This window comes from Zootoca vivipara, chromosome Z2 (assembly GCF_965207765.1).
Source record: "Zootoca vivipara chromosome Z2, rZooViv2.hap1.1, whole genome shotgun sequence".
Lineage (NCBI taxonomy): Eukaryota > Metazoa > Chordata > Lepidosauria > Squamata > Lacertidae > Zootoca > Zootoca vivipara.
In genome coordinates this window covers 32,835,638-32,847,912 of record NC_142585.1, presented here as the reverse complement: position 1 = coordinate 32,847,912, position 12,275 = coordinate 32,835,638, and the positions used below count along the sequence as shown (strand labels likewise).

At 45.8% G+C, this 12,275-nt stretch overlaps 1 protein-coding gene across 2 annotated transcripts in view; it reads left to right on the top strand.

Annotated features, from left to right (window-relative positions):
* COL5A1 (collagen type V alpha 1 chain) overlaps window positions 1-12,275 on the top strand; it is a 192,261-nt gene that overhangs the window by 45,126 nt on the left and 134,860 nt on the right. For both annotated transcript variants that reach the window (XM_088664730.1, XM_088664731.1), the window contains exons 3-4: window positions 1,923-2,136; window positions 3,320-3,482. In XM_088664730.1, coding sequence (XP_088520856.1) covers window positions 1,923-2,136; window positions 3,320-3,482 — 377 coding nt within the window. The remainder of the gene's footprint in view (window positions 1-1,922; window positions 2,137-3,319; window positions 3,483-12,275) is intronic.

Genomic DNA, 12,275 nt, shown 5'->3' with positions numbered 1-12,275 from the left:
ATTTTAGTCCTCATAGTTCTGAAGCATGGGCTGAATTAAATAGGGCCACCAGAATCTGCCACACCAAGTGGCACACCATTGGGCTTCCCAGTTCAGTTGTCTATACTGACTGCTAACCGTTTCCCATATTCCAGACAGGTGCTCTACCACTGAGGTTATGACCCTTTACCTAAAAATAAATGAAGATTCTAGTCCTCATAGTTCAGAATAAAGGAGTGAAATAACTAGGAATATAGGAAGCTGCCTTCTTTCAACAACAACTAAATTGTATTGCATTATCTGATTGGCCATAGCACATAAAGGATCCAGGCAGTAACCTACCACTATTATACAGAGAATGTATCAAATATATAAAGCATGCTATATAAAACAGAGTTTGGTAAAAAACTATGACACATCATGTGTGTTTTGTCCGTTGCAAAATATTTAGAGAGATCCGAGTCTAGAGAAAGTTAGCCGGTCAAAAGAGCCCTGAGTTTCAGGGCCTGCAAGATATAGATGGCCACTCCACGGGTAACCCTGGGGTAAGCGTCCACCAATAGATATTTCATGTGGTCATCTTCTAGGGCAATGAGTGGAGGAATTAGTAGAAGGAACCTCGGTCTTATTGCCTCATATAGGGGGCAGGGAAAGAAAAAGTGGATAAAATCCTCCCTTTCCCTTGTTACACGGGGAGTGTTGAAGGTCGGGGGGAGTGTTGGAAAATATACCCTGTAGGAATGCTGTGGGAATGGAGTGGAAACAGGCAAGTGTGAAGGCCCTTCTTTGCATAGGGTTCGTCAGGTCACTCAGATAGTGAGCCATAGATCTTACTGCCTTCACACGAGGAAACCACGTGGATAGGTTGGCCGCATTAGATAGGGCCAGGTACAGCACTTCGTCCCTGTCTAGAATCCATTTACAGATTTTGTCATTGTCCCAAGCGATCAGAGCGGAAAAATCTGGGAGGGAATAGCGTTCACGGATAGTCTCCATGCCTTTTGACCAAATGCAGCTACAGGTAAAGGCTAGAAAGCTGCCTTCTTTCAAGCTAGCAGATTGGTCCAAATAGCTCAGCACTGTCTACACTGGCTGGCAGCGGCTCTCCAGGGTATCAGACAGGGAGTCTTTCCCAAGCCTTACCTGGAGGCTTACCTGCTATTGAACCTGGGGCCTTCTGCATGCAGAGCATGTGCTCTTCCAGAGAGCTATGCCCCCCCCCGCACACATTAAAAAAATGTTCTGGTCCTTGTAGTTTGGAATGAATAGATGGATTAAATACAATGTAGGCAGTTGATTTCTGCTGAGTCAGAACATGGCTCCATGTAGCTCAGTACAGTGGTACCTTGGATTATAAACACCTCGGGTTACAAACACTTCGGGTTACAGACTCCGCTAACCTGGAAGTAGTACCTCGGGTTAAGAGCTTTGCCCCAGGATGAGAACAGAAATCGTGCGGCGGTGGTGGCAGCGGGAGGCCCCATTAGCTAAAGTGGTACCTCAGGTTAAGAACAGTTTTAGGTTAAGAACGGACCTCCGGAACGAATTAAGTTCGTAACCAGAGGTACCACTGTACTGTTATTATTGATAGCTAGTGACTTTCCAAGGTTTCAGGCAGGGATCTCTCCCAGCCCTACGTGGAGGTGCTACTACTGGGAATGGAATCTGGGACCTTCTGCATGCAAAGCAGGTGCTCCACCACTGAATTACAGCTTTCCCCCAAGGAACACTGCCTTCTCTGCACATTTTGAACTCATTGCTTTGGGTCTAACTCTACAATTCTATCATTCTATGATATTTGGCCTCATCCCCATTTCCTTTTTGAAAAGGCCGCCTAAGCAAGAGGCCTTTGTCATCCATCTTACAATATTGTGATTTGGGGGTTATGCTTCCATTGCAAGGAATTAACCACTCTCTCTCCCGCCCCCCTTTTCCAATGCCAGCCTCTCCATTCCCTGAAGACTTCTCGATCCTAACCACTGTAAAAGCAAAGAAAGGGGGCCAGTCCTTCTTGGTGTCTATCTACAATGAGCAAGGCATACAGCAGATTGGTGTGGAGATTGGGAGGTCTCCCGTATTCCTATACGAGGACCACACAGGGAAACCAGGCCCTGAGGACTACCCTCTCTTCCGGGGCATCAACCTCTCAGATGGCAAGTAAGTCTGGCTTGGAACAGGTGGGTGAGACAGAGGGGTGTCAAAGATTTCTAATAAATCAGAGATGGGAGAGGATGTAGCCAGGGGTCATTTCTTCATCCCATGTCCTGAACCAAAACAAATGAAGCAAATAAATACCTAAGAATAGCCTGCTGGATCAGGCCAATTACCCTTCTAGTCCAGCATCCTGTCCTCACAGTGGCCAATCTTGTGGATGAAACCCACAAGCAGGATCTGAGCACAAGAGCACTCACCCCTCCTCTGGTTTTCAGCAACTGGTATTATTCAGAAGCATTGCTGCCTCCAACCATGACCACTGAGATGCCTCCAGGATATTGTAGAGTTGGAGAAGGTTCAGAAAAGAGGATGGAGCGACTTCCCTGTGAAGAAAGACTGTGGCATTTGTGGGGCTGCAGCACTTGTGGCTTTTAAGCTTAGAGAGAAGGTGATGAAGAGCAGACACGATAGAGGTTTATAAAATGATGCATGGCATGGAGAAAGCAGAGAGAGAAAAGTGTCTCTCCCTCTTATAATGCTGGAATTTGTGGGCATCCAATGAAGCTGAGTGCTGGAAGATTCAGGACAGATAAAAGAAAGCAATTCTTCATGCTTCATGTAGTTAAATTGTGCAAATCACTGCCACCGGAAGGGGTGATGTCTACCAATCACCTGGCTTTAAAACAGAACTGGACAAATTCATGGAGGATAAGGCTGTAAATGGCTACTAGTTGTGACATCTGTGCTCTACCTACACAGTTGGAGGCATGTTTCCAAATACCAGTTTCTGGGGACCACAGGAGGGGAGAGTGCCCTTCTGGTAACTGCTTGCAGGTTTCCTATTGAGGGCATCTGGTTGGTCACTGTGAGGACAGGATGCTAGACTAGATGGGCCATTGGCCTGATCCAGCAGGCTTTTCTTCTGTTCTTAAGAAGGACCTGAGCAAAGGAACGCTCTCCCCGCCTGCATTTTCCAGCAACTGGCATTCAGAAGCATTATTGTCTCAGTCCATGGAGGCAGAGCATAGCCTCCATCATAGCTTGTATCCATTGATAGCCTTGTCCTCTATTAATTTGTCTTTTATTGACTGTGGGCATTCTGACAGGTTGTCCTCCTGGAGAGACAGGCTCTTCATAAGATTCGGAGACTCCATTTAACGTTCCGGTGGGGCTTCTTATTTCCCAGGTGGCATCGGATAGCTATCAGTGTCCATAAGAAGAACGTTACCTTGATATTGGATTGTAAAAAGAAGGTTACAAAGTTTTTGGACCGGAGTGATCATCCCATCATCGATGTCAATGGCATTATTGTGTTTGGAACAAGGATCTTGGATGAAGAAGTATTTGAGGTAAGCATGAGAGAGAAGAGAGCTACTGAGAAGCCAGAATGGCATTTCAGGTTGTTGAAATATTGAGGGTGCTTTCTTTCTGTTGAAGAAGAATGTTCCAGATCAGAAATTGAGGGGTCACTAATATTGGGGTTTTTTTTTATTTCAGAGTGGCTTACATTACAGATGGTTAGAACAACAGTCCCTGCACTCAGGCACACATTGTAAAAGACATGGCATGAGAGGAAAAGGGGATGAGGAGGGAGAGAGGTACCAAAATCCGGAAGGATGTTTATGATTCAGAAATGCATTTTCCTAGCCCTGTCCAGGTTAACTATAACAACCCCTGTGTCGGGTAGAGGGCAGCTCCACCCCACCTAAGGGGGCACTACTGATGGAGGGATAGTTATCTAGAGTATCAGGTATCTGTGTTTTCCAGTGGAAGGTGTGATCCTCAAGTGTCAGTAATGGTACGTTGTAAGCTAGCTCATAGCATGGAGCTTTCTCCCACAAGCCTCTGAGAAAGGTCCTATCTAGATGTACCTAGGTTGCCTTGATAAGGGAGAGAACAGGCAGAGTGGAAGGGTTTGTATTTTTCCAGAGGCCTGTCATTCACTATTCATATCAGTGACAGAAAGTTCCTTGTGAATTATTGTAGGGCGAGATCTGTAAGGACCTGATGGAACTGTTTTATGGAGTATTTAATTATGTATGAATTTTATAACTAACCAACTAACTAGCTGGCCAGGCCACGTGTTGCTGTGGCTCATCCCTGTGATTCTCCCCACCTTGTCCCGATCCATGACCTATCCCGTCCCCTCCTGCCCCCAACCCACAGGCAGGCGAGTCCCTACCTCCATTCGGCCTAGTCTGTAAAGGCAAGCCTCCATTCGACCTAGTAGCTGCAGTACCAGTGTAGCCTCCGATAGAGGGCCAAGGTTTTCTAGCTGTGTTCCTTTGATGTCCACTGGAGGGTGCTATTTTTTCCATAAAATGCCATTTTTACCTGTGATAGGTATCATATTTCTGTAATGTAAGTTTATAGGAACCTCCGCAAAGTAGAATGGAACGTTGTGTCCCAATTTGAACGGAATCGGTCAAGCGGTTTCTGAGAAAGGTGCTGTGTCACCTACATGCACCTCTTACATTTTTATATATATATATACCGGTAGATTTCATGTGTGTAGAGCACTTAGAAACCATTCTTTTTATAAAGCAATAAACAAAAACAACATCATTTCAGCAGGACACATAGACACCCTAAACAAATCTGGAATCTTTCTAACCACTAATGGTTCAGACTTGTTCCATAATGGTGACTGTTTTTAAAATAACATACCTTTTGGCTGAGCTGACTAATGAGGAAGCAAATTCCATTAAAGGATAATGTATTTTGGTGCTGATTTCCATCATAATGTAACAGGATCCTCCAAATTGGACCATTTTTATGCTTATGACCATGGAGCTGAATAGCCAAGGTTGGTTTTGGCAGCTGATTCAGACTCCAGGCGGCAGATTTCATCACTGTCCCAAAAGCTAGACTTATTCCCTGCAAACTGGCTGGTCTTAAGTATCAACCAGACACCTATATTTTCCTTCTCTTCCCCCCCCCCTTTCCTTTCCTCCTCCTCGTTTTTTTAAGATATACATTTTATTGCTTTACCACCCACCACCCAGAAACTACCTTGCAAGAATTTACTCATTCTTTATCATTACTTTGGTCAATGTGTGTTCATCAATGAAACAAAAGCCCTGCCAGGTCTCCATGCTGGTGTAGCTGGGAGAGCATGGAGGCTCCCCACACCTAATATTTCATTATTTCCACATATCTATACAAGAAGCAGCAATCAGTATTCAACCATGCCACCCCTACCCTGCAGAAGCACCAAATGTCCATTTAATTACATTCCAATTACATTCCAAGTCATTTCAGTTGCCAGATGTCCTCAGAGGCCTATAACCATGTGTTATCAGTGTTGCATATATATCACAGAACTGTGCCAGGTTGATTGAACAGTAGTGGCTTGATGGTTAGTTTGACTCTCTAGGTCTAGGACATGTTGTCGTTTGTCCATTAATATTAAGCCCCAGAGTGGTCAAGTCCAGATATGAAACAGGTTTGCACTTAAAGTCTACCAATGACTTGCAAGCGTAAGCCAAGGAAGTTTTTGAAATGGACTTGAAATAGAAATTCTTCCTTGCTGGTAATTCCAAATGTCACCTAGAATGAGGATTCAACAACAAAAAACATCTGTTGGTAGCTCTCAAGCCGTCACCTACTTTCTCTGCTGATCAGTGCTCCTTAGCTCGCTCATTCAGGGTTTACATAGGAACACAGGAAGTTGCCTTCTGTTGGGCAACTTCCTGTGTTCAATAATATTGCACCATCAATACTGTAATATTTATTGATGGTGCAATATTATTGAACCTGACTGGCAGGGGCTTTCCAGGATTCCCAGCCCCACTTGAAGACAGTAAGGGCTGAACCTCATATCTGCATGCTAAGAAGATGCTCTGCCACTGAACCCTAAAAAGTTCCTATCTCTTGCAGTTGTTAAGGAAGGACAGCATCAAATAGACTGACTGGCAGGGACTCTCCAGGGTTCCAGTCTTTTCTCAGTCTTTAACAGCAGATGTTGCAAAGGATTGAACCTGGGACTTTCTGCATGCAAAGCAGATGCTCTACCAATGGAGCCCCTGCTGTTCTCCATAGGCCCCTTCCTGTTAGTGTCAGGATAGCTTTAAGATGACAGTTCCTGAGGCCTTTGTCTGAGGGCCTTGTCAGACAGGCCAGTATCTAAAACAAGCAGCTCAACTCTTGGCTTGACAGGAGAGGTCATAATAATAGTGTTAATAAGCTTAGTGTCCATTGAGCTGTCATAAAAACTTCATCTGTCCACCCTGACGCTAATGGCTTGATGGAGAGAAGAGAGTTTTCCAACTGACATCATAGGCACCAACTCTAAAGTCTGTTGGAATGGGGCTGAGCCCCCACAATCTTGAGGGGCCAGGCCTTACAGCAGCAGCAGCGGGCCTTGCTGGACATCACAGGAGTGGCAGGCCTTACCGGGCCTGTGGCAACAGTAGGCCTCACAGGGGTGCGCTGTGGTGGCACCAGGCCTCACCAGGCCTTGCAGTAGTGGCAAGCCTCGGTTGGCTTCACAGTGGTGGTGGGTCTCACTGGGGCCCCCCAACGTTGGGCAGAACTCGGCACCTCTGATCTCAATAGAGGATGGGGGCTCATCTTATGTTCTTATGATTATAGACCACTTTGGTTGCCCTTCTCTAGCTCCACTGCTTTGTACTGTATAATATATTCATTACGGTATTTACTCGAATGTATCTTGGCCAAATTACGTCACAAAAAAATAGGGTGTGCATTAGATTTGATGGCGCATTTGCATTCACCAGCAAATACCTTTTTTTTTGTTTCAAGGTTTTGAAAATGGAGGTCCGTATTATATTTCGATGGCTCATTATTTGCATGAATAGGGTATTTTAGAATCATAGGACTGAAGAGTTGGAACGGACGGCAAGGGTCACATGTAGTTTAACCTCCTGCAACTCAGGAATCCCAGCTGAAGAATCCCTGACAGATGGCCATTGACCCCTGCTTAAAAAACCCCAAGGAGGGAGAGTCTGCCACCTTGCGAGCTAAGGCCCTGTGACTCCGTTGCTTCCCTCATTATGAAATAACAAGATAAGACAGAATATATATACAGTGGTACCTCGGTTTACGAACTTAATCTGTTCCGGAAATCCGTTCTTAAACCGAATCCGTTCTTAAACCGGGGCACGTTTTCCCTAATGAGGCCTCCCACCGCTGGTGCCCTTCCACCATTTGGATTCCATTCTTAGACCAAGGTAAAGTTCTCAAACTGGGACACAACTTTGGTTTTTGCAGAGTTTGTAAACCGAGTAATTCGTAAACAGGGCGGTTTTTAAACTGAGGTTCCACTGTAGATTGGGTTCAAATTAGGCCACAACTTTATTGATTACAGATGTGAATGGTTTGGCTTAGGCACAGGGTGGAGCCATCCCTTACAACCCCTCTGCTGGGAGAGCATCTAAGGGTGAACTACCACTAGGTAAATGTAAAGGGTAAAGGGACCCCCGACCATTAGGTCCAGTCGTGACCGACTCTAGGGTTGCGCGCTCATCTTGCATTATTGGCCGAGGGAGCCGGCGTATAGCTTCCAGGTCATGTGGCCAGCATGACAAAGCCGCTTCTGGCAAACCAGAGCAGCACATGGAAACGCCGTTTACCTTCCTGCTATAGCGGTTCCTATTTATCTACTTGCATTTTGACGTGCTTTCGAACTGCTAGGTTGGCAGGAGCTGGGACCAAGCAACGGGAGCTCACCCCGTCACAGGGATTCGAACCGTCGACCTTCTGATCAGCAAGCCCTAGGCTCAGTGGTTTAGCCCACAGCGCCACCTGGGTCCCTACCACTAGAGGGAGCCCTAATTAGCAAATGAACAAATAGGGGTACATCCGAGGGGTCCCAGTTGGAGGAGTGCTATGGCCCTGGCTCCTGCCTGGGCGTTCGGATAGAAACAGCTCTTACTGGATCGCTTTACTAGGATACCCTTAACCAAGGAGGGGCAGGCAGAGGCTACAACCTCCCCTCGAACCAAGACTAGGCTTACCCAGTGCCTAACCTCACAAAGTTGTGACTATTGTTGCATTTGTCCTAAATAATAAGAATAAGAATAGGAATTTTATTAATACCCCGCCTATCTGACTGTGTTGCCCTAGCCATTCTGGGCAGCTTCCAATGTATATAAAAACATAATAAAACATTTAACATTTAAAAGCTTCCCTGTAGACGGCTGCCTTCAGATGTCGTCTAAAGGTTGTATAGTTACTTATTTCCTTGGCTCAAAGGTCGCATAACTCAATACCCTTCATTTGTACGATGAAAATAGGGATGTCCTAAGGAAAAGGACATTCCAGGATCAAATCAGAAACTAGGATGGTTTCTGTAAATCTTGGGCTGTTCCCTGGAAAGCAGGAACACGTGGAGGGTCTGTTGCTACAAGGTAGGTGGAAACCCAATGGCTGGTGCCAATTTGCCAAGTGGAAATATTCCTACCTGGCCCTGAATATGGCAGCCAACAGTGCCATAGCAAAGTCTAGTCTGCAGAAAGAAACTTACGAAAAAGTGAAGGGAGGGTGGGAAAACTGATTATGGTGAAGTGGGAAGGAGACCTGGTCAGGCCTCAATTTATCCCCCCTGGGTCCAGACCGAAGTGGCATTTATTGGTTGGTTGGGTCTGCCCCCATGGGGAATTCCAGCTCACACTTGCCTGCTATTGGCCAATCTTTGGGCAGGCAAATCCACCTACACAACCTTCCCAGCTCGCAGATGTAGGCATGGTGAGGCTGCAATGATATCCGACTATGGAAGGTAAGCGGACTTCTGAGACCATAGAATTATAGAACTGAAGAGTTGGAAGGGATCCCAATGGTCATCTAGTCCAACCCCCTGCAATGCAGGAATCACAGTAGTTTTATTTTTATTTTTGGATCCCTTTTATAATGATCCCTAGCAAGGAATTTTCTTTTTCTCAGTTGCCATGCGCTGGGTGTTTCTTGTTGAAAACCTCTCTCTGCCCACACACCCCATCTCCCAGCTGCAATTCTGCCAATTCTTCAGATATTATATCAAGGGAGGGAGGAGATGGTTGACTTTATAAAACCCGCAATTATGGCTAAAGTCAATAATCCCCCATTTCATTGTCCCTGTTCACAAGCTTCTATTCTCACCCCCTTTTTGCCATCTGTCATAGTTTAATGGGTTTATAGTAGGGATTATTTGGACTCATCCGCCTGTCAGATTAATGTGTCATTATCAGACTGAATGGGATCGCTCAGCCTGAACCAGACCAGGAGAGACGCTCTGAGCTCATTAAGAGAGATCATAAAATGCTCTTGAAGCCTCATCTCCGCATTACACACTGCGAGCAGATAACTGAAAAGTCTAAGCTGTCGGAGTCAGGAAGGGTTTGTTCTAACTCAGCGGTGGAGTTCACACCTTGCATGGGTGATTTCAATGTCTGGCTTACACACACACACACACACACAGTCTCAGTAGATTTAGGGAAGCCACATCTGTGTTTGCCTACATGCCCAAAAGAACATGAGAATAGTATGCTGGATCAGGCCAATGGCCCATCTAGGTCAGCATCCTGTCCTCACAGCTGCCAAATACCACACAGAATCTAGGATTCTGGATAGACTGCTTTTGGTCTTGGAGGTTCCACCAGAACATAAGAAGAGCCTTTTTGCTGGATCAGGTTGGTAGCAGCCCATGTAATCCAGCATCCTGTCCTCGCGGTGGCTGACCAGATTTATTTATTCATTACATTTATTTCCCACCTTTTCCCAAGGAGCTCCATTTCCCCATTTAATCCCCACAACCACCCTGTGAGGTGGGTTAAGATGAGCAGCATCCAAGTGCAGGATGCTTCCCTTTCCCTCCCTTGTTTTCCTGCAACTAGTATTCAGAAGCATTGCTACTTCCAACTGTGGAAGCAGATTGTAGTCATCGTGGCTAGTAGACATTGATAGCCTTATCCTCCACAAATTTGTTCAGTCCTTCTGTAAAGCCACCCAAGTTAGTGGCCATCCCTGCTTCCTTTTTCTCCATGGAGCTCAAGGTGGCTTGCATAGTTCTTAGCCTTTTCGTTCACCAAAACAATCCTGCAAGGTAGGTTAGGGCAGGAGTGAGCAACTGGCCCAAAGTGTGCTTCATGGCCAAATGTGGGAATACGAACCATGGTCTTCTAGGTCCTAACCCCAACACTCAACAGTTTCTCTTTTCCCAGGCCTTTGGCTAATTAAACCATTTATACCCTTTTAAATTGTGTGGTGCTGGGAGTATTGTTTTTGTTTGTTATTGTGATGTGTGTGTTCATATTGTAAACTGCCCTGTGTTCTTTGGATGAAGGGTGGCAGAGAAATAAAACAAGCAAACAAGCAAACCATTACACCACACTGGCTGTGTTGACAAGGTGGTCAACTAGGAGAACATGCCAACAGAACTACCCTTCCCCAATATGCCGAAAGAGTGGGCACGGCCAGGATAGGACATTATAAATAGACGTTGCAGGAAGCCTCCTCTTTGCAGGTGCCTGCTTTGGGCTCACAGCAGCTGTGTTTGAATGATCCATTTCATTTGTTTCTGCAGCCTGGTGGCAACTCTCCCTCTCCCAGCTCACTGTTTTGGAACAATCGCTGTAATTTGGCAGTGAGGCTGGTGCTCTGAAATGGGGCATCCTCCATCCCTCTGTTGAGTTGAGATCCAGACACCTACTTTAGCTATTTCTTCCCCATCCCACTTGAGTTAGCTGCCAGAGGGAGTAAATTTATGACCTTGGCTTTGTGTTGGACCACTTCGGCCAACAGTGATTTCACTTTTCTTCCTGCAAAGCCCTTTAAGGAAGTCTCTCTTTTTTTAAGCCTCTAGTACATCACATGGAGCGATGGAAAAACTAAAACAGCGAGCGCCAGCATTTATTCTGGCACTCATTACATTACAGGGAAATGGACAGTTCTTCTCCACAAGCTCAGGGTGTAATTTATGGTTTTCATCATTGGGGTTTTGCTTTGGTTTAGCTCCCCCTATTGTTATTTTTCTTTTTCTTTTTCTTTTTTAAAGAAAGAAGGGTCTTATTTTCTCCTGGAACAGGCAGTCACTTTGAACATCTGGATCAAATCACCAGGATATTCTCTCTCTCTCTCTCTCTCTCTCTCTCTCTCTCTCTCTCTCTCTCTCTCTCTCTCTGTGTGTGTGTGTGTGTGTGTGTGTGTGTAGGTGGCGAGTCGTAAGTTTTGCCTATTGGAAAAAAATGAATGTTGTCATCTATCTGAGGTTCTACCTCTGGAAAAGTTTATGATTGCGTCGAGACGGCCTTGCACTGACTCCAAGCAATGCTGTCACTTAAGAAAAAATGGTCAGCTACTCCAGTTGAGGGAGACTCGTAAGGAATTGGAATTTTGTGGCATCCAGGAAGGCTCAGAAGCCTCCTCTGGTAGCTGCCTGGTGATGTACTGACTAGAGTGTAATGGTTAGGAATGGGGAGATGGAGAAAAAGCCAGAGCGTAGTAGTTGGATTGTCTGACCTTGAGAGAGGCCAGGGTTCAAATCCTCACTTGGCCATGAAGCTCACTGTGTGTGACTGTGTGCCAGTCATTTTCTCTCAGTCTAGTGTACCTCACAGGGTTGTTGTGAGGGTAAATGGGGAAGAGGAGAGCCATGTACACCACTTTGAGCTCCTTGCAGGAAAAGCGGGAGGGTGAGACATAAATGCAATATATAAATGCTTGCTCTTTCCCCATGCCTCTGCAGCCTGGCAAGAATCCAGGAGTGGGCCAGAACAGTCATGGGTTCAATCTTTGGCATTTTCAGTTGAGTCTGGGAATATCCCTGTACAAAACCTTGGAGAGCTGCAGCCCTGTGTTGACAAAGCTAAGCTAGGTGGACCAAAGTTCTGGATCAAAATAAGGCAGCTTCCTAGATTTCTCTTTAAATCACAGCCTGTTTATACAAACGTATGAGGACGAGAAGCCTGTGCTAGTTTTTAAGGATGTAGCTTAGTGGCAGAGCATCTGCTATACACACCAGGGTTCAATCCCTGGCATCTCCGTGGTAGCTTTTTATGCTCTCACCAGAGGACAGTGTGAGGAAGCTGACAAGGGCAGCAGCACTGAGTGTGTGTGCACTTTTGTGTTGAGAGAGGCTGTTGTCAGGCATTTGGATGAAAACACCAAAATTGAGAACACAAGAATGTAAGAATAGCCTCCTGGAT